Below are 22,596 nucleotides of genomic sequence, written 5' to 3' on the forward strand. Positions count from 1 at the left end.
AAGGCTTGTGGAGGAGAAACACCTTCTTCCAAGGAGGTCTAAGGGCTTGTCTACACTTACTCAGAGATTCGGCGGCAGTCAACCAAAGTTACGCAAACTACACAAAAAACTTGCGTAACTCCCATCGAATTGTGCTTCTGTTCTGCGCTCCGTCTTCCATGCACTACGCCAATGGGGACCATGTTCCTGTCGACGCAATGTTACGCCACTTGAGGAGGTGGTCTTAATATGTCGATTTCTGGATTGACTGAGCGGGTCTTCACTGACCGCTCAGTCGATCCAGATAAGTCAATCTGACAGCGGTGAATTTGCCGCCATCAGTGTAGACATAGCCTCATTTTTTGGTGTTCTTTTTGGAGGGAGCAGACCTAGATTGGTAGTCTGTTACAGACAGTGATGGCCTGAACCACCAGGAGGTTTGAGGTGGGCTGTGAAAACAAAATATTCCACCCCCTTAGATAGTACAAAGTAGTTTTTCTCTGTTCTCTTAGGAGTGTGGACATTGGTGGCTGGGGTGTATCACACTCTCTTGAGCGGCTCCAATACAGCTTCATCGATTGCAGTCGGGAGGATATCTAGCAATTTTTGAGTGGAGTCCTGGACTTTCTCCAAAGTAATCTGCAGTGACTCTGCAATCCTCCCCAGGAAGTCCTGAAATTGTCTTGTGGTCGTTGGATGGCAATGGTGAAGCCAGTGCTACCAACTTATTGGAAGATGAGGATGAGTGTGCCACGGGGTGACTGATTGGGCCCATCTATTCAGGTTGATCTTCCTCCTCAGAACAATCCCAAGGGGGCTGAGACTATTCTATACAAGGTGACTTCAGTCTGAATTCCTGCTCAGATCCTTCAAAGTTGGTAGGTCTGATAATAAGGCCAATATCAGTGGTGATATTCATATCAGGCCCAATAGGTCCAGTGAGTGAGATCATAAGGGTAAGAGAGTGGGGTTGTAAGAACGGGGAAGGTACCACTGCTCCCAAACCCGGTAACACGTCATGCAAGGGTGCCTAGGAGTCTCTGGAACCTCTGTCAGGGCTAATGACGCATCTTGGAGCAGACAGAGGAGCCACTGTCTCAACCTCCAGCTCACTAGAGGAATATAAATCTTTAGATTCCTTTGGCAGAGCTGTTGGTACCTTATACTTTGTAATGCCTTCGCTGGCAGATAGGACCTGCAAACAGTGCACTGACCCGAACTCTCCATAAGGTAGCTACAGTTCTGAGAGCATCAGTGATTTCAGGTCAGAATGCAGAGCCAAGTCTTCGAGGATAGCATACACAGGTCTAAGAATTGGGGAGAAGGAGCGGGATCTGCCTCCAGGTGAAGCCAACTGTACTGACTTAGGTCAAGCAGTGCATGTTGGTACCGCCAAGTCCTTCTTCTCACTCTGGTGCAGTACAACTGGTGCAGCTGGAAACCGCTCCCTTCTCTCTCGTGGCTGGTACCTTTAAAGTGCTCTTTGACCTCAATACTAGAGATCATGCTCCCAATGACCTCCTGACACACCCATACGGGGCATGGAGTCTCACTAGGGCAGGGAAGGCAGTCCTCCTCTTAGAGGTCTTGGGAGGGGATTTCTTCCACTTTTTAAGAGCATTTTTCCTTACTCTCTTCCCGTTACCTGTAGAGTCCTTAGGCCTGGTCTCCGATGGTCCTAACATCTGGCCAGGAGAGGTGCCTTTGGCCAGTGTACAGGGCATCAGACAACCCAGGGTCTGACAGAGGCCTCATCGACTATTCCACCAGGTATCTTCAGACCCAGAATTCACAGGATTGCTGGGTTGAACATGGAAAATAACGACAACCATTGCACTTGGAGGGAATGTGGTATTCTATAAAGGTAGGTTTGGCAACACAGTATTTAAAAAATATGGGACAGATCTCAGATGTCCCCAATCTTGACTTGAACCTCTGGGGGCAAGTCTCTTCCCTTCACTCCCATGCTTCCCAGGGTTTCTCTCTCTCCAGCTCTGGATGCTGCAGAGAACCCAGGGCCTCAGGTGCTGGGCCAGCCATCACCGCTGCGACTCCTGTTCAGGTTCTGCACAGGCTCCAGCAGCAGAGTTGGAGGTGGCAAGTTGCTTGTCTTTGCCTGCTGCAGCACTGTGCATCCTGCTGGGGAAGTTGGAAGAGACTTTGTGAGCAGGGAGGCTACATCCTGGGAATACTGATCCCCCTATCAGGCAAAGTCCCTTCCTGACCCTGGTCCTTCCGCGCAGCTCCAGGACACACAGCCCTGTCCACCTGCCCTGCCAGACAGGGCCTGCGCAGGGAAAGCAGACGGGGCTGTGCTCAAGGGCTGGAGTGAGCAGGGGGCATCTTTCTCCTTCCCTCTCCACCCTAGCCCTTGAGCGCAGCCCTATCTGCTTTTCCTGTGCAGAACTGAACGAAAGATGCAACCATGAATACTGGCTGCTTGCTGTTGAAAAAGGGGTAAAAGGCATCCCGTACTAATTTAGTATAGGGCAGGCAATTTTCTATTTAAATAAAGGACATTCCTTATAATATGGGACTGTTAGTAAACCTACTCCAAGGTAACAGACAGACACTCACTGGAAGATAGAAGGGCAGACCTCAAAGGACTTGCAGCTGGTGATCTAGGCATTTAACAACTCCAAATGGTGGAGGGGAAATGAGGGGAGAAACACCCCGGTCTCCAGAACACGATCTAAAAGGTAAAACTATTTACAGAAAAATTTGATTAGAAGCAGGAACATTAGTGAAGCTGCGGACACTGAGGATTCCATCTCAGACCACAAGCAGCAGAGAGGAACTGAGAAGGTGGTCAGTCCAGGCCTCCTCTTATGCCCTCTGTTCTGAGCACAAGGGGGCACAGGCATGGACCTACAGACAATGCTAATGTAAAATCTTTCAGTCTCAGGAAGTCAGAGTGCATGTACAGAGTATTCCCACATGGAATCCCACAGAGACCACCACTTGAAAAAGAAAAGCAAGTCTCCATTTTAGTGCAATCATTCCCTTTTCTTTTTAGGTTTAATATATTTACAAGTAAATTATGTTATCAAATGTTTCACAGACATTTTCATTACTTTAGTTAGGTAAAAAAAAGTAGGTAAAAACAAATTTCACCCTGTTCATGGTGCCCCTTAAATAAATAAAACAATACAGATCAAGTGAGAATGAGCAAATAAATTATGGATAAAAACTCTTTTGAAAAGTTTTAAACCAACACTGTATGACTTAACGCAGTTTTCCAGAACCCGACACTCAAAATATACAGAAAAACATTACGAGTTTAGAAAAAAATACATATTAAATTTATCCCACTTTTATTCCTTCTGTCAAGTCTAAATAGTAAGGGCTCTATTAGTTTAAAACAAAAATCTCTTAAATCCAGGTTATGTTAATACTGTAATTTATAATGTTTCAAGAAAAGAACCTAGAGCAGATACACAAAGGAAAACGTCCTATTGATGCAGGCTTACATTAGTGCATATGATCATTTTATGTGCAAGTAAAATAGAGGAAATGCTGCAGTTTAGCCATATATCCACATTAGGCAGCTGAATTTCTTACTCTCAATATTGCAGAGAATTCCTCTATCAGAAACCTAAAAATATATATTCTCCTGGGAGACGGGAGACTAGCATATTTATTAATATTATTCATTTATAAAATGGGCCCATTATACAGTCTCTGGGAGCATGTAAATTGTTAATTATATATGCATAGTATTTTTAAAGAGATATGCAAGGCCCATCTCCTCTGTCAGGGTGGTATACGCACTTAGTTTATTTTGTGCAGAGATCTTTCTACTGACTTTGGTCAGCAAAATGTGTATACAATATTTTAATACTACACATGTGCTTAGAGAAACTTTGAAACAACATGTTATTTTCTTTTTAGCTGCCGGGACAAAATGTTTTTGTTTGTTTGTTTTATGGGGGTACGTAGGCCATCTCAACATCCTTCTGCAGCAAGCCTGAAGAAAGATGTCCAGAATTGTCCTGTGTTGTTGATGTTTGGGTGGACACAGCCTGCAAAAGATCCAGCAGTAGCACGCTGTGACCCAGATTGCTGGAAAAATTTGAATAGTGGGGGTGCTGAGAGCCACTAAACCAAACTGTAAATCTTATATATGATGGAAACCACTTCAAGCCAGGGGGTGTGGCAGCACTCCCAGAACCTATGGCTGAGCCTGTGACACATTTTCTACATTCTTTGGTGAGGAGATTGACCAAAGAAAATAAGGGAAGTATGGCCATGCTACTGACCATACTGTATATATTACTGTGATTTTATCATAACATCCATATTCATCCTTTCTTCAAAATTTTCTTGTTCTTTTTCTCCTGGTATAATTCACCCAGTCTATGAGATGAATGTTTATATTTGGATTTGGATTTCTGTACCTTTGTGGTATATAAATGAAAGTAAAGTATTTCATGTGCGGAGAAGAGGCTTGATAAAGCAAAAAACAGTGAAGTATGTGAGGAAAGCACAATAACACTATTTTTCCTTTATTTTTAGGAGGAAAAAAAGACCAAAAGAATAAATACTTTTAATGAATTATGCAGAATTTATATTAATAGTCTTGCAAAAACAAACAAAAACAACCCCCTCCAACCATCCAGGTATTAGTAGTCTTTGATAACTTCTTGCATATACGGTCTTTGAACATATATATGGTCTTTGAACATACCTTTTGGCCAACCACACTTTGGCTTTTATACAAGTGATGATGTCAACTAGCCCCTGCTGAAGGTCTGAATTAATCTGGTGTTTAGATTCCAAGTAGGACCCGAGTAAGTGAAAAACCTAAATCCAAAAAAGAAAAAAAGTTGCAAACTGCTGTGAAAATTTTTTTTTTTTCTTTAAACTTCAGTTCCTACCTTTCGCCCTTCTTCAAAATAACCATATAGAAGAAAAATACCAGTAGCAAAATGACCCTCTATTATTCATGCAGAAAGTGTATTCGTTTTGGATAATGGCAAAGCTACATCCTCAATCTACTTTTCTATTACATGCACTTTTCACAATACAAAATAAAAAGACAATTATCCCATAATCATAACCTTATAATTTATGAAATATCAAAAACAACCTAAAAACTGATTTTAAGACAAAACAATTTAAACATTTTTCTTGACACCAGCAATTTTGTCAAATTCTATCATTCTAGAGGTGGCAGCAAATCCATGCATGCTTATTCTACATAGGGAAATTACTTAGAACTAGTCCTTCATACTGAGACTTCTATGTTCTCATCAACTTAATCAAAACAAGTACACTTTTAAAATTATTTAAAACCCTTTAGCCTCAATGAAATAGTATGTATTAATGATATCTGAGTTAAACATTCTATCTTTTATTTTAATCTTCAGTTCATACATAAAAATTGTATAAGCAATTGGTTTCAATTGTTGAATTATACTAATTAACTAGTTATATCAACTGCATGTTTGTTTTGCTTGGATTATAAAACAACAATATAGGCTCCAGTCCTGCAATGAGATGTGCTCAGAAGAATCCCTAGAGTCAAAATGCCTGTGCACATCTCCTTGCAAATCCTGGGCCCAATGTTGCAACATTGTTCTGCCTATTAATAGATGTGTTCATAATATTAAAATTATGTTTTACTGTACTTCTTTTCTTAGAATTTCAGCTGTTGTAGATATATTATCACAGGAGAGAAAAGTGTTGTATATTAATAGTCTCACCAACACCTGAGATAATTTGGGACTATCCTTCCTGAAGCCCTCAAAACTTGGTCGCTGACAGCAGCTGATGAAGTGAGAAAAAAAAACCTGCCTTGGTTCCCTATATCTATTACAGGGCTATCCTAGCTTACAGGCATGCCATCAGATTTCTCACAATACCATTTCTAGGGACATACCAACAAACTACAAGGGTCTTCTATTCTCTCACCACTAACTTAATATTTATTGATTAAAAGCCCTTGTAAAGTTATACAGTTTTAGAACACACTGTTATACTGTATAAACTTAGTTTACAATTATTTTCCAACAATCAAAATCTTCTAAAGGGCCTTCATTTAAAAAACAAACAAATCATAATTCAAATGACAACTTGTTAATGAGAGTATAAACTCAGTGCCACATTTGTTCAGCTTAGTCAGGGAAAAAACAAACATGTTTATGTAATTTTTGGTAAATTTCAGCCTGGCATATGAAAGTAAAGCTGTCTTCTTTCAACTGTGCCACCTACGCTGCATCGTCATTATAGAAAAACTCTGGCAAGATCATTCTGAACTCAGGAGTTGCAATTTCCACAGCAACAACCAGAGACCCAATAAATAAGGAATGACTTATAACTAACGGAACTTAAAAACAAAAAAAACACACAAACGAAAATGAAATCTCTTTGTTTTTTTAAAAAAGACAGCAATTGGGTCACTAGTTAACAGACAAAACAATATAAAATCATAGAAGTCGTATAAACATAGGTTTGTTTTTTGCAGGGATTTATTTCTTCCATTATAATAAATGAACACATCTGTTTGAGCATAGAAACATGGTGCAAGCTGTTTTAGGATCTGAAACTGACCTTTGATTACTCTAACACTCTGTGAAGACTGCTAAGAGTTTAATTCCTCTCAACAAGTTTAGCTATTGTTTAATTAGAAATTAAATATATGTAGGTGATCTTGTAGTGAGAAAAAATATGGTCTTAGTTATAAAGTATTGGTCATGAGAAATTATCAACCATGACAGGATGTATGAAATTCAAAAATCATACTATAACAAACTGTACAACATGCCTGGAATAAGCAAAAAGGCTTGGGTAATTCAGAATGTTGATTATAATAAGATATGACAATTCATGCATGAACATAGATATTTTCAATGATAAGGTAAACAATAAACATAGTATCCAGTTTCTATATAATTTTATATCAATACATCAGTGAAACTTTAGTTTCAGAAAAGAAGTCATACATGTACAAACTCATCAAAATGTGTCATACTATAACAAATATTGATAAGGAATCTTGTCAATCATTATGTTACCAGGAAACAAAGGAGAATAGATTACATGTTATCTGTAGAATTTAGATGAAAAATATTATCTATTCAATAATGTTTTCAGTTCCATACTCTAAACCAGACCACACTTTCTCCATAGGAAGGATGAAAACATACCATTGAGTCTGTTCCATTTTGGAATTTATTCCTTCAGATAAAATAAGTGAGCACGTCTGAGCACAGGATATTCTGAAAATTGTTTCAGGGACTGAAGTATTACGTCAACAACTAAGAGGTGTGAATATGGAGGCTAAGATCAGAGCAATATTCTCGGATAATGTTCAGAGCTGAATGATCAAGGCAGTCGCAAGAGGCATCTTACGGATATTCTTTGAACAATTAAAAGAGGTTTTTGTCCACTTCTGCAAAGCTCCTAACAGTTATTCAATGTCCCAAAACAAAAAGCAAAAAACTTGCCTCCATTTTAAACAAAATAATCCATCATCAAATACACTTCTATAAAAATAAATGCTATCACCTCAAATATTCCTAATCAGAGGAGTCATCTCTTCCGTTCTGGGTATCACTGCCTTTTGGGGGTATGCAGTCATACCAAATTTTGGATTTTATGAAAAAACAAAAAAATAAACATATTTGAACAATGATGCAAAGTGGGAACTCGATTAAAATATATATTTTACATACATTGTTTTTTCTTAAATGCAAAGTTGCAAAACAGCAGTGAGTAATGAAAATTTGCTCAGAGGAGTAGTGTTGAGAGGAGATATGGTCAACTGGTCCATAGATGAGGACACTGAGTGCATGTGCAAGGAAGCTGGCATCAATTGCATGCTTGGGGGATCTGTCCAGCCCCATCTCTGTAGTGTACTATTTAAAAAAAAAAAAAAAAAAAAGCATAGGACCAGGCCTGGGAGTGTTTCCTTCATGAATTCTTGTGACATAAGTCTTTATGGCAATGGCCCTGTGATTAAATCTCTATCATTCCCTATCTTCTTAACATATGGATGAACCTACAACAATTAGGGTGACCAGATTTCTAAATTACATGGGGATACATGGTGCAAGAGATAAGCCTACAGGGGATGTGCAGTTAGGCAGTTTTGGGCACAAGTGTGGTTTTGGCAGCAGCAGGAGAGAGCACATGATGCCAGTCCTTCCATCTCTGCCGAGTTATCTCCCCTCCTTTTTTCATGCCACCCTGTGAATTAGATCCTACTTGGGTAGTAAGAATTTTTGCAGAAGGGTCTCACTGGCTTGGTGGAGAGAGATGGGCAAAGTGGGAACATATAATAGCCCTTCTGGACACATGGCTCTTGAGGTATCAGCTTTGTGTCAAATTCACCAACTTCGCTAGCTGACAGCTCCTTCAGTTGGTTGGGCAACAGTAGTTCACAAATAAATACAGGCACAAAACGTGCTTTTTAAAAAGTACCCCAAAACCCAGTGTCCAGGTCAAAGGGCTTGTCCACACACAGGGCCGGATTTAGGGGCAGGTGACTGCCTGGGGTGCCAGGCTTGGTACTGTCAGGTTTGGGGTGCTGTTTTTGTTGTTAGCGAGAAAACGGAAAACAGAATGTTTGAAGTAAAATGTTTCAGGTATTCCATATGTGCATTCATTTTTCACTAACCTCATAGAATGTTCTGGACCTTTATAGAATCTCATGGAACCTTCCAGACTTTCTGAAAACTACATTTCCCTCAAACCTCCTAGAACATTGTCAGACATGCCTTCACGGGTATATAAGGGGCGGGGCGTCACCAGTCAGTCAATGAGAACGACCTGAAGTGAAGTAAGCCCAGCTGCAATATTGTGAATCTTGTTTTATAGGGTAATTGTGAAAGTATACTTGGTTTTAAGACTTGAAGAGTGTAAGTAGCGACTAATAAAGGACATATTAAATGAGACAACAGATATCCATCGAACCCCTAGATTTGCAATATAAAAGAAATACTGTTACTTCTTTTGCCATGCTTAACATTTATTGTTTGATTACTTTCTAAGACGGCAGAACACAGACTTCTGCTCTCCCTACTATTGTCTGTTTTCCCCCATAGAACTAAAAGATGATTTTGAAGAAGCCTTCAGGAGCTCAGTATAGGAAGTAAAAAGCTTAATTGCAATCTAGTTTGCAACAAGGGGCAAATCTGATGGGAAAATATCTGATGGGAACAGACCGTGCTTTAGGCTGTAGCGATCATCCCAGTGCAGAAGAAACTGAGGAGTGAAGCATAAATAATGGAAATCCTTTTATTAAGGAATTAGCAGATTTATCTGAAGATAAGTAATGGAAATATGAGGAAAGTGACGGAGAATCAGCCAGTTTTACTGGCAGCGTAAAGGAGAGCGATGATAAAGAATGGGGCTCACATAAAAAGGAGGAGTAAAGACAAAGAAAAATCTGGTTTACATGAAAAGGAGAGAAACAATAAAGAAGAACCAGTGGTGCATAATGACAGAAATGGAAGTGAGAAAAATTATACACCACAAATCGATACATCAGATCTTGCTTTATAGCCGGCGATCCTAAACTCTGCCAATATTGATCGTACAATTTTGAACAGGTCTAGCAAAACCGAGGATATGTTTTCAGTAAGTGAGCAAAACCGACACTTCCCAAAGTCACACTGAGAAAGAGTGCTCGAGAACGCTGAGAAACTGAATTGGCAATGGATGGTTTACTCAAAGTCAACTGACAAAGAGTTCTGGTTTTGCTGCAAAATATTTGACAAGAATGCCAAATCGTTGCATTTACTGGCATATTACAATTACTGGCATAACTTAACCGATGCTCTGAAGCAACATGAAAACTCATCCAGCCATTTTACAGCCTACTCCTAATGGATGGCAGTCGACTCCAGGCTCAAACTGAATAAATACACAGACACAGAAAGCCAGAACATTATTAATGTAGAAACCCAACATTGGAGGAACATGCTCGAGTGTCTGATCTAAATTACCCTCTTCCTTGCAAAGAATAATTCGGCTTTCTGGAGCTCATCAGATAAGTTGTTCACTGATCATAAGGTAATTTCCTTGGTTTCATAGACTTTCTTGGGAAATACGACAATATGTGTGAGCACCCACGTTGAGAAGCTCATAAAGAAGGTATGGACCATTACTGCAGCAAAACAGTTCAAAATGAATTGACTGACCTTATGGCAAAGAAGGTGCTTGATAACATATTGATGCGGCTTGGCCAAACAAAGTACTACCCCATAATAATGAACTGCACTCCTGACAGTCACAGTGAAAAGATGTCATTTACAGTACGATTTGTTGACAACAAGGATAGCTGTATCCAAGTACAGAACACTATCTGTTTCTGGTCTGTGGACAATTCTATTTAAAAAAAAAAAAAAAAAAAAGAGGCCTAACTGAACTGTTTATGAACATTTTGAATGAGAATAAAATAAAGCTTCAGGACTGCCATGGCCAAGGCTACAACAACAGTGTGAACATGAAGAGAAGGATCCTTGCACTGAATCCAAGAGCTTTCTTTGTGCCTTGTGGCTGCCATTACCTCAACCTGGTTGTGTCAGATGCAGCGTCTTCTTTAGATTCAGTAGCTCTCTTTGGAGTACTGCAAAGGATATACATCCTGTTTTCAGGATCAACTATCAGGTGGAAGATCCTCACGGACAATGTTACAAATCAGACGGTGAAGACACTAACTGACACTTGCTGGGAGATCCACATTGACAGCATCAAGCTAGTGAGGTACCAAGTGCCTGAAGTTTACGATGCCCTGATGGAATTGGTGCAGTTAAGTAAAGGCAAGACTGGAATCCAACATGAGGCATAAAGCCTGGCAAAACCAGATCACTGACTTCAAATTTCTGGTCTCAACTATGGTTTGGCACGATATCCTGTTCCAAGAAAACATTGTAAGCAAGGGATTACAAACTCAGTCGATGGACATCACAACTGCTTCTACTTTGATGAGAAGCTGCCTTGATTTCATTGTGGCCTACAGAGAACAGATTTGAAGATGCCATCACTGCTGCCAAAGAAATTGTGGAAAACTTAAGAATTGAGCCTGTCATTGGAAGAAAAGACAGTTTGGTTACAAGGGCAGAGATGGGGTGATGGGAAGTTTGGAAGAAAAATTCAAGAGGGAGTTTTTTTGCTCACTCATTGACACTGCTTGAGTGTCCACAGAAAAAAGGTTCAGACAAATGAAGCACCACAAAAACCTGGTTTTTTGTGTGGGACCTTACTAAGCTGCTGGCAGATAGGAAAACACTCTTGAATAATTGTATGGACCTTCACCAGATGCTGACACATGGGGAATGTTCAGACATCAATGATAAAGACCTCCATGTCAAGCTGGACAGCATCCATCACATTTTGCCACATAGAAAGCACTCTTCACTGCAAGTTCTGCTATTCATTTGTGATGCCGCGCTGAAGGACACTTTTCCTAATATGCAGATAGTTTTGAGAATGCTGCTCATGCTGCGCTCACGATCACAGTTGTGAGCGGTGAGCGTAGCTTTTTGAAGCTTAAGCTCATTAAAATATATTTTCAATCATTGATGGCTGATGAGAGACTGACATCACTTGCTATTTTATTATTTGAAAATGCCATGGGCCAATCTATGGATCTTTCTGACACTGTGCTTCAGGTCGCAAGGGCAGAGGCGAGAAAAGTGACCTTTTGAACTAAAGGACTAGGTTTAACATTTTAAGGCTATCACCTACTGTAATACTATTTAGTACGGGTACACCCAATGTTGGTACACAGTTCAGTTTCTTGTTTGTACATTTCTGTTACTTTAAATTTTAAAGTGTTTTTATAAGCTTAGCAGAACATTTTTTTATTTGCTCAAATATGGCATGAATAAATATAGAACCCAGTGTGCAAGTTCATCATCTTTTATGACAGATAAATCATGCATGCAAATAGTACATCAACTTTGTGAAATGAGCTACAAATGCAATAAAAATAAGGTATTCAAAGGTTTAACAAAACGGGGGGGGGGGGGGGGGGGGGCGGGGGGCGCGGGCGGAGGCACCAAAGATGCTACTCACCTGGGACCCATTTGGTCTAGGGGACAGTCCTGTCTACAAGAACATTTAGTTTGTGGCAAGCTGGGGTGTATCCGCCTGGACACTGCTAACAAGCACTAATAGTTCCTTGGTATGCTTTGATCTACTCTTGTTTCAAAGCAGGGAAGATGACAGTGCACTGAGGAACTGTTAGTGCTCACCAGCTGGATCCAGTAGCACTTCTGGTGAAGATGTTCTAAGCCGACAAGAGAGAGCTCTCCCACTGGTTTAATTATTCCATCTCCCACGAGAGGTGGTAGCTATGTCAGCGGGAAAAGCGCTCCTGCCAACGTAGCATGATCTATACCAGCATTTAGGTTGGTATAACTTATGTCACTTATGGATGTGAATAATCCAATAATTATTCACACCCCTGAGGGACATAAGTTAAACCAAAGTAAGTTCTAGTGTAGACAAGGTCTTAGGCTGTGTCTACACTTAGGGTAATGTATAGAATACAGGCACTGCACGCTCCCCTAGTATGGGTATAAATGTAGATGGTCAGGCACTGGTTAGGCAAGTAAAGACGTATCGGAACCTTAATGTATATACCCTATATAGCTATCTACATCCCCAAGCAGTGCTCTCCTCCTGCTTACACTGCAGGCTCCATCAGCAGGGAAAGGCTCCAGCAGCTCCCTGCTGCTGCAGCCTCTCCACACACCACAAGGAACTGCCAGAGCCTTTTCCCACAGAGGAAAGTCTCTGGCAGTGGGGAGGCAGCGTGGGAAAGCTTCAGCAGCAGGGACTTTTCCTCACTGCCTTCCCACTGCCAGGGCCTTTCGTTGCCATTTTTCATTGCAGCATGTAGCTCCACATACACTACAAGTGCTGAAAACAGTGTACTTTTCAGTTTGAAATAGTACTCCATTTTAGATCCATAAAAGCCAGTCCACAAGTACTATGTGAACCACTGTTTCTGCTCAGCACTGAGTCCAAAATGCTAAAAATGGTTGGTAGCTGTTTAAATTAAATGACAAATGGCAACATTCTAATTTATGTATTGTGACAAGCTCTTCCTCTACCTTGGTGGGTCCAGCACTTCCTTCTAGTGGTAGGTCAGGGAACTGCTTCACCTTTTAGTGGTCTTCCACCCTCTAGTGATGAGGGAGGGTAATACAGCCTCTAAGATAGCCACTCCCTTCTTGCTCCCAGTCGTATCTCTGGTTCTCACGGGCCCTTGCCTCTTCACTGGGCTCTTGCCCCCCCAGTGAATGGCCAGTAGAGGGTGGAAGGGGCAGGGGGGAAGGGAGCCCAGTCCCACCCTTGACTCCGGGCCCAAACACAGTGACCCTACAAGTAGCAGTCTCGCACTATGGTTTCAGGAAAGCTGCTAGCTTCCTTGGGTTACTTCCCCATGCCCCTTGACTTAATGTCCATACCCTGCTCCAACACAGGTTCTTCCTGGCCTCCTTGCCAGGGAAGGCTCTTGACCCGACAGCCCCACTGGGCGGGGTAGTGCCCAAACCAAATGTCCAGTTCAATCTTTCCCTTCTGACTGGGTCTTTTCCCTTAGGCCTCTCAAGTGCCGAGAACTGATCCATTCATTCTAATACTGGAATTATTGTGGCTAGCGTGACCATCCTGAATCACTGGCTTTTCACAAACTTGTTGAGCCTTCTTAAATCGAGAATGGATCTCCACCCACCATTTTTTTCTGGGTTAGAAAATAATGGGAGTGGAAACCCTTCTCCTTGTGTTGTGTTAGTACTGGTTCTACTGCGCCCAAGCATATGAGATGGTTCACCTCCAGTCGTAACAGATGTTCATGAGAAGAGTTCCTGAAGAGGGATGGGGAGGGAAGGTGGGTACGAGAGAACGAAGGTAAATTGGATGGGATAGCCAGGCTGTATGATTTCGAGTACCCATTTGTCTGACGTGATGTTTCTGGAACAGAGTCAGATGGTGCCCGAATGGGTTAATGGTGTCGGGTAGTTCCAGCAATAGAAGATGTGGAAGGTGTTTCTGATCTTCGACCAAATCCTCAAAACTGTTGTTTAGAAAGAGGTTGTTAGGACTTCGAGGGCTGAGAAGGGAGTGGTCTTGTTTCTTATGGGTCTCTGCCTCTGAGGGTCATGTTGTCTCTGTGGTTGGATATAGCGCATGGATCTGGATCTCTGTGTCGAATTATATTTGCCCAGTTTTTTCTTTTGTGTAGGCATGTGTGACTGTATGCTGAACCTTCAAGTGCAGTCTGGAATCTGTGGAACCGCTGGGTACCCTTAACTATTTAGCTTGAGGTGGGCTGTCCACCATACTCTGACTGGTGACACACAGTCTCTCCAGACTCTATCATCCAATCTGATAGCACGTGGTGTCACACACCCAATTTAGTTCAATGAACGCTTTCCCCAGGCACTCATGAAGCAACAATAGAGAAGCTCCAGCCAGCTCCCCAGCCCAGGATCCCAGGGCTATACTGTAGAACCTCAAAGATATGAAAACCTCGGGAATGGAGGTTGATCATAACTCTGAAATGTTCATAATTCTGGACAAAACATTATGGTACAATACCCTGCAGTCAGCGTCTTCCAGTCGAGGCCTGGGAGAGATCTCTGCAAAGGTGGCATTTGGCAGCACTGCCTGGTTTGCACACAGCTCCCTGCCCTATTCCTGTTAAGCCTTTGGGCTGAACCGGGGGGGAGGGGCCTGCCCCAAACCTTTGGCACTACAAGCACCAGCCCTCAGCCTCCTCCCTCCAGGGCTCGCTCTACTCTGTGCACTGCTTGCCGCCCTCCAGAGGCAGCATATGGCAGAGGCTTGGTGCCAACCCGCTGCCACTGCCCCTCCCTCCCCTGCCCCTCGCATTCCCAGAGCTGCTGGCAGGATCCAGGAGTGCAGCCACAGGCAAAGCTTGGGCCGCATCAGTGCGCAGGCTGTGGACCTTTAAAACTCCTTCAGAGTGCAGCATGCAGGCAGCAGTTCGGATTCTGGCTCCCACTCCTGCTCCAGGCCAGGCTTTGGCTGCAACCTTCAGTTCCTTGCAGCATCAGCAACTCGCTGTTGCAGCTTTTTTCCTCGGCTTAGATTGAGCTTGCAAGCTTGTCCCCCTCCTGACGGGATGGATGTGGGGATGATAACAGCTTCCGCCTCCCAGTGGGGTGGGGTGGGGAGCAAGGGGGTGAAAGTGCTTTTGGCATACAGGAAGCAGTGCAGACTCCAGGCTGTTTCTGCTCTGCATGCTGACCTTTAAGAAGCAATACAGGCACAGTTTAGTATTTGCTTTCTTTTTTCCTCCTTCCCCCTTCACTGCAGCCTGATTGCTTACTTCCGGTTCCACATGGTGTTCAGTTGACGGGTCTGTTCGTAACTCTGGTGTTCGTATTTTTGAGGTTCTATTGTACCATCTTGCCCTGGTCAAAAGCCTGACCAGTTATGTTTATTGTCCAGTCCGCCCTTCCCTCAAAATGGAAGGGACGTGCACCAGCTTTTCTTACTGAGCGGAGTTGCCTAAACACTTCACTCAAAAACACCCTGGTTAAGATAAAACATTAAACAAGTTTAACAACTACAAAAATAGATTTTAAGTGATTAAAAGTGGCAAGTGTAAAGAGAATAGAAGCAGTTACCAAAAGAAATAAACATAAGATCGCAGTCTAAGTCCTACACACTAACAGGATTTGAATTAGCAATGTCTCACCCTTGTTAGCTGGTACAAACAATTTCTTAAATGTAGGTTGGGCAGTCTTCCCTGCCTGGGACTCCCCTCTCAAACTCCTTTTGTCTTCCAAACGATCCTTCAGGTATTCATTTGTAGGGGGAGTGAAGCCAAATCATGATGCTGCTCCCCTTCTTTTATAGTCTTTTCCAGATTGCTGGAACAGTGATACTTGTGACCGGACTCATTAGTCAGTCAGTACTTCACTGTATTCGTGCTTTCTTGGCAAATATTCTACTGTAAACAATTCCTGTTTGTGGAATCTATCCTTGAATGAATGAGAGATAGCCATCAACACTATCTGCCTGTGTTGTACCTGAAAAGCTGTTTGTAGGAGTTTCCCACCTGGCTGCATGTTCTAGCGGCATATTCAACAATATTTCATAACTTTACATACTGCAGTAGCACGTACAATCCAAGAATATATTAATATTCAGCAGATCAAGACTTTTAAAATTATACCACACAAGGCATACCTTGTACAGAACATATCATAATTACATGACATTGGTTAATATGGAGTTTCTGGGGTGTTGTTCTGAGATAGAGTGTCACAGCATGTATATGCCCAAAGAACTGAATGTTGCTTTAACGTCCTTCAGTGTGTGAAGTGACTTGTCAGTTTTGGCTGCAAAGAGCTTGCGGCCTTCAAAGGGGAGATCCTCAATGGCTGCTTCAGGAAACCCCGAAAGATGGAGGAGCCATGAAGCTCGTCGCATTACTATGGCTGTGGCCAGGGAGTGTGCCACTGTGTTTGCTGAAGCTTCCAAGGAAGCTTGTAAACCTGTGCGAGCTAGGAACTGATCCTCAGATATAAAAGCTTTACATTGTTCCTTTTTATCTTCTGTTACGTGTTCAATAAAGGCTGACATTTTTGAGTAATTGGAGTGGTTGTATTTGGCATTAATGCGTCATAATTTGCTATCCTGAATTGTAGGGTCGCTAAAGAATAAGCTTTATGACCAAAGAGGTCCAATCTCTTCAATTCCCTGTCGTATGGGCAGGATCTAAAATTGTGTTATCTGCCCCGCTCATTCACGGTCTCTACCACCAGAGAGTTTGGTATAGGATGTGAAAACAGAAATTCCAACGCTTTGGAGGAAACACAATATTTTTGTCTGCTCTTTTGCAGGTAGGCGGGATTGTTATTTGGGTCTGCCAAATGGTCTTGGCTGGGTCCATCAGAGCCTCATTTATTGGGAAGGCAGTCTTGGAAGACACTGACACTTGGAGGATGTCCAGCAACTTATGTTGGGATTCTGCATCCTCTGGAGATACCACTGGCAATGAGTCTGCAATCCTCTCGAACAATTCCTGGAACTGTTTAAAATCATCCCCAGTCATAGGGGACATGATAGCTTTGTCTGGAAGGGATGATGAAAAATTGGTAGCTGGGGTGACTTCCTGATCTGAAGTGTCCTCCAGTTCCTCAACTGCCTCTTCCAGAGGTTCAGAGGGTGCAGATACAGATGTTGAGGGAGAATGCCTTGACCTTTCTCTGTGTGCACTGGGAGGCTTAGGGTAGTGTTGAAGTATTCTACCCATGGGTCCCAGTAAGGCCACTGTGGTGGCAATGCAGGAGTGGTAGCATCCATGGTATCTATACCAGCCCTGAATATCAGGTGCCGGGTGGTATTCATGGTATTCTGGTGGACCTTCTCTGGTACGTGAGTGGATACGTGAGGAATGACTGGAGGAGGAGATTTCACCTTCATCCTCATTTGTCCTAGTCACAAAATAAGGAAGGAGCTGATCTGGGCGGTGTGGTGAGTTGACTCAATACTGAGCATGCTGGAGTGAGGTTGGTACTGAGAAGAGAAGATTCTGTTGCCGGGAAGACGAGAAGATCCTTGTGGCAGAGGAACTGTTGCGGTACCGAGAGAGTCAGTACCAAAGCCTTTGTTGCAGTTGTTGGTGCCAAGGATCATGCACTATGTGCTGTAGACACAGAAGGTGGTGCCATAGCCTGGAGCAGTACTGAATTGCTCAGTTCCAATGTTTTATTGGCTCCAGTGGTAGCAAGGCAGAGGCTATAGGTCTTCGTTTGCTGCTTTTTTGCAAGCTAGCCCTCTTAGGGTCTTTTGCTCATGCAGTATCCACTGTACCAGATGGTTCCACTACCTTGGAGATGGAAAGTCTTGGTGTGGTCAATACCAACTGGGTCTGCCAAGTCAGAGAACACTTTTTGGCAGATTCCAGAAGAGGTGAGGTTGGAGCCCACTTCTTTGCCTCCTTCTTGGCAGAATGCTCTTTCCCCTGAGTGGGTGGAGGGGAACCTCTGGCAGAGGCCACCGTGGGAGACTGGTGTCCAAGGGTCCATGATCCAGACTCAGACGACAGGCACAGAGACTTCTCCATCATGAGGCACTCTAACTGCAAGTCTCTCAGCTTCCTGGCACAGGCTTTCAAATTGTGGCAGTGTGAGCACTTTTGTGGAATGTCTCGCCAAGGCAGCAGATGCTCTGTGAATGCCCGTCAGAGACTGGGCTAGACAGACTGCACATGAGGCAGTGTTTAAAACCCAGGGAGCCGGGCATGCTTCTCAGAGAAGAGTTTTCTCCCATAAGGGATGGTATCTAACAACTAAAACTTAATTGTCTAATATAAAAAAGTGGGGGTGGGGGTTTGGATAAGAAAAACAAACAAGGAAGGGTAAGGAACTATTTAACTATCAACTAATTATTAACTAACCAACTAGAATCCTAAGTTAGAACTACAGAAAGGTAAAGTACAGAGGCTCTGCTAAGTGCTCCGTCTCAAGCCAAGGGCAGTAGAGAAGGAACTGGGAGGGGAGAGGGCTGGTTGCTTGGTGCTATGTAACCGCCCAAGATGGCATTAGATGGAGACAGCGCATGTGCGACCCAATCAGGCACTGTTACTACAAATCTCTAATTAAAAGCACAGGGGCACAGATTCACCTAAAGTGGCACCCACAGGGACACTCCTCAAAGAAGATCTCTCTTTTTTCATTCATGGCTGGGCTTGGGGCTGTCAGCTTGTGACCCCCATATAATAACCTGTTTAAGAACCCCTGACTCAGATCACCCTCTCTGCTTTAGGAGAGACTCCAACTTTTACATTAAAGTTGGCGTTATCACCATGAAGGAAGTTCATTAATACTGAAATTCTTTTTCAGAGCATCGGTAAAACAACAACATCTCCTTGTTGAAACCAAACTTTAATTTTTTTTAAAAAATAAGCTGCCTAAAAAGAGGTGCACCCTATGTGTCCAGAAAACAAGAATTTGTGTAAGCAAAATGCTAGCGTCTACAGGTACTTATTTGCATATACAAATAATTCTGTTTCACATGAATAGTTCTGAAAATTTTGCCATTCATTGCTTATTTTAATATTTTTTCCCCAAACAAATAACAGATCAGTATTAAACATCCAGTCATTTGTATTTTTAAATTTTCTCTATGCTGCCTCTAACCCTGTGTTAGGTTTCCCAAGACACAAATAGCAGCCACCTGGCACTATCCACCGTATAACACATTCCTACTATCATGCCATTAACACAAAGAGGCCCTTCATCAGGTGTTGTGAGCTGAAGAGTGAAAACCTCAATAGGTGATGGAATTTGAGATGATAAAGAGTCCAATGCATACCTTCACAAATGCTGAATTTTCTTCCTTTATAAAACTTTTCTGTATCACGTGATTCAAATTACCAAGACTAATCCTCTGAGTAGGAAGACTATATGGAGCTATACTTCCTTTAGAGATCCATTATGTCACTACTGAATTACCAACAGATGTCACTGTTGAGTAACACAAGGCTTTATCACTTGCTATCTCAAAGAATGATCAACCAAATCAGTTTTTCCTGCATTTTCCCTAGCCCAGTAAACGACCATCAAAATAAAGAAATGTGAAATATAAAAGAAAACAAAAAAGTATTAATGTACTTTGATCCATTAGACAAAATGTCCCGAGACATTTATTTTTTAAAGGTCTTTTTTCCTGCTTGATTTTTGCAGTAGAAATTCCAGTCTTATCTATGCTGTTTTTCCTGGAAAACTTCATTGAGGATAGAAGAATTGGTAGGACTAGGACAGAGAAAGTACCAAAACACTGATACTTGAAAATTTAAAAAAGGGAAGTTTTTTTTCTGTTGATGCCTACTTAACTCAAGCACCTAAAAACACCCAAAAGAAAAGCTTTTTTCCTGAAAGATTCATCAAGACTGTGAAAGCTCTCACTCCAATTTTCTGACTCCCCAAGGAATCTTCCAGCATGAAACAGAGAAAGCAAGATTTCATAGCTGATATGGTTTATTGGATAAATATTGGGAATAACCAGAAATTTTTTTAGATTTTGCTAAAAAAAAAAACCCAAACAAACAAACGAATAAATCTCAGATAAGCCTTATCTATGCATCACTGAAAAATAAAAAAGGACACAAACCAATTCTTTACCTTTACACATCAGCTTTAAGAACTATATTACGCTAAACCCCATATCTTTTAAAAAGTTGAATGGATTCACCATTGGATTATACTAGTTTTGAGTTACATCGATACAGCACTGAAGCATCACAATTATGAATCAGGATGGTACAAAACAGACAAAAAAAACTGATGAGTGTTCATGGATTTTTTTAAATAAAATGTTAGCCACTTTTTTATGCCAAGATATATTTGTTGCATTGCTGCATTGCTAAGGCTAGTAAGTTCTCAACACCTTTCTAGAAATGCAATGTAATACTCTAGCAGCTACAAAGTTAAACTACTGTGTCACATTATCTCTTTGAAAAAGAAACAAATTGACATTTTGTAATGCCAGTGTTAATCTTATAGAAGAAATTGTGGGATTTTGATGTTCACAATAAATGTTGTTGATTAACTGCAGGCATCAATGCTGAGAGAATGTGTGTTTGTTTAAAGACAAGAGGATGTTGATGATATTCTCCATCTTTAACATGTAGCCATACACACAAAGTCCCTTTCTAATACATAATTTTTCCAACAACACTTTTGTAAGTGATAAAGTTACATATTTTTCAGTGAAGTAGCAAGGTTAGACTTTTCTCCCCTCAACCTGACCTGAAGCCATAAAAACTTCTGCTTGCATGCCCTTAGCTGTGTTTGTATGAATTAAGTATACAGTATAAATATTCACATTCCTAACTGTGAGACTGAAACAATACTCTGACTGTTCTGCTCAATGACTCTTGAAAAAAAGCAAACTGACATCACCCTATACTGTACATTCTCGGCATAGATCATTTATTTAACTCCCTGAAAAAATACAGATGTTTCAGCAGCTGAAATAAAACGCTGTGTAAATACTAAGCTTGGAAAAACATGGCACTGACTAAACTGTGGAGGTTGAAGCAATAAGGAGAGGCAAAAAGGTGTTTGCAAAATGGCAGCAGTAAAAAGACCACACTTAGCCAAAGATGATAAGAATTGGAGTGGGTCAGTCTCTATTCTCTTATTTTCAAGCAAGAGATTAATTCAGTTCTGTGAATGCACAACTCAGACAGACTTGGATTTTTAGATGGTAAAATACTACATTTTACCACACAATAAATCTCATTGTGTTAAAGTTTCTCTCAAAAAACCCTTATTTTGATTACTCATTCAGAGTGGGCACGTGGAAATTGGCAAAATGTCACAACAGTGAAAGTTACCCTCTATTAGAATGCATTCAAGTTTACAATGGAAAAAAAAAAGTTATCTGCTTTGCTCCAGACAGTAACTGGAATTAGGAAAATCCTCCTTTTTAATAAGATGAAACCCAGAAGCAAAACAAATATCATACCCATAACAAGTAAAGTTAAAAAGGAATTTAAGAAGTTTCTTTCTATCTCTTGTTACAAATAAGTAAGTAACAGGAGCAATTATTATTTAACAGATATTGCAGCAGCATTGAAAGCCCCAACCACATTGTATTAGAAAGTGTACAAACATAATCATGATATAATATATATTTTAAAAACCTGCTACTATCTGGTCATCTTTTACTCTCATAGGGCTTGATTTTCCACTGTCCTTATACCTTGTGTAGTTTGTACTTTTCCAAAGAGGATACAAAAACTCTACCAAATCAGAATTTTCCATTCACATGTACTAGCCCATGTCTTTACATACAGCACTGCAGCAGAGAAGTTGTACTGCCCTACTGCAGTGCATCTGATGAAGACACTCTATACTGATGGGAAGAGAGCTCGTCCACCTCTGGAAGCAGCAGACTATCCCGCCGACATGGCACTGTGCACACAAGCGCTTATGTCGGTGTAACTTATGACACTCAGCAGGTGGAATATTCACACCCCAGAGCAACAAGTTATACCGTACTGTAGCATTTTACACCCAACATGCACAAGTACAAACGATTTCAAAAGGTGTGGGAGAGTGGAGAATTGGGCCTATAATTTCACAAAAATATAATGTTTAATCAAACCATTGTTCTATTCATCTTACCCTGCCTCTTACTTATGGCCAATATAGATCCTGCCATGAAGGTGAAAAATAAACCACAGAGCACATGCAAATTATACAAAGTTATAATTAAGATAGTGGAAATTTACTTTTGGACATCTCAGGGATCCATTTACATGCTGAAAGGTGACTGAAGACTTTATTTCCCTTGAATTTGTTCTGGAAGGGAAAATTAAATGATTTTATTCATTTTCCTGTTTAAATATCAATAAACTGGAAAAATGAAGAACACCAAAATGTTTAAGTATGGCAAGAGAATAGAAAAGAACACCAGCTTGGGTGGAAATAAGACATGGATGGGCATATGGGGCAAGGTACCTACCAAAAAAACCCACCCTCTTTATCACTGTATTGTATAGTACATAGCTACAAATATTAATGCACTCAGAAGTTTAACTAGTTCTGGTAAAGAACACATCTTTTCCTGCAGAGCTTGTAAGTTCCATCCATACCTTGAAAGTCTTACTTTTTG

The 22,596-nt window shown here is 41.4% G+C and overlaps 1 protein-coding gene across 2 annotated transcripts in view; it reads right to left on the reverse strand.

The window, feature by feature from the left end:
* The window catches only part of THADA (THADA armadillo repeat containing), a 345,314-nt gene that overhangs the window by 127,010 nt on the left and 195,708 nt on the right, over nt 1-22,596 (reverse strand). For both annotated transcript variants that reach the window (XM_067565060.1, XM_067565061.1), the window contains exon 30: nt 4,667-4,782. In XM_067565060.1, the coding sequence (XP_067421161.1) occupies nt 4,667-4,782 (116 nt within the window). The remainder of the gene's footprint in view (nt 1-4,666; nt 4,783-22,596) is intronic.

Source organism: Emydura macquarii, unplaced genomic scaffold (genome assembly GCF_026122565.2).
Source record: "Emydura macquarii macquarii isolate MOO-44397 ecotype Brisbane River unplaced genomic scaffold, CSIRO-AGI_Emac_v2 contig_2676, whole genome shotgun sequence".
In the NCBI taxonomy this organism is placed as follows: Eukaryota; Metazoa; Chordata; order Testudines; family Chelidae; genus Emydura; species Emydura macquarii.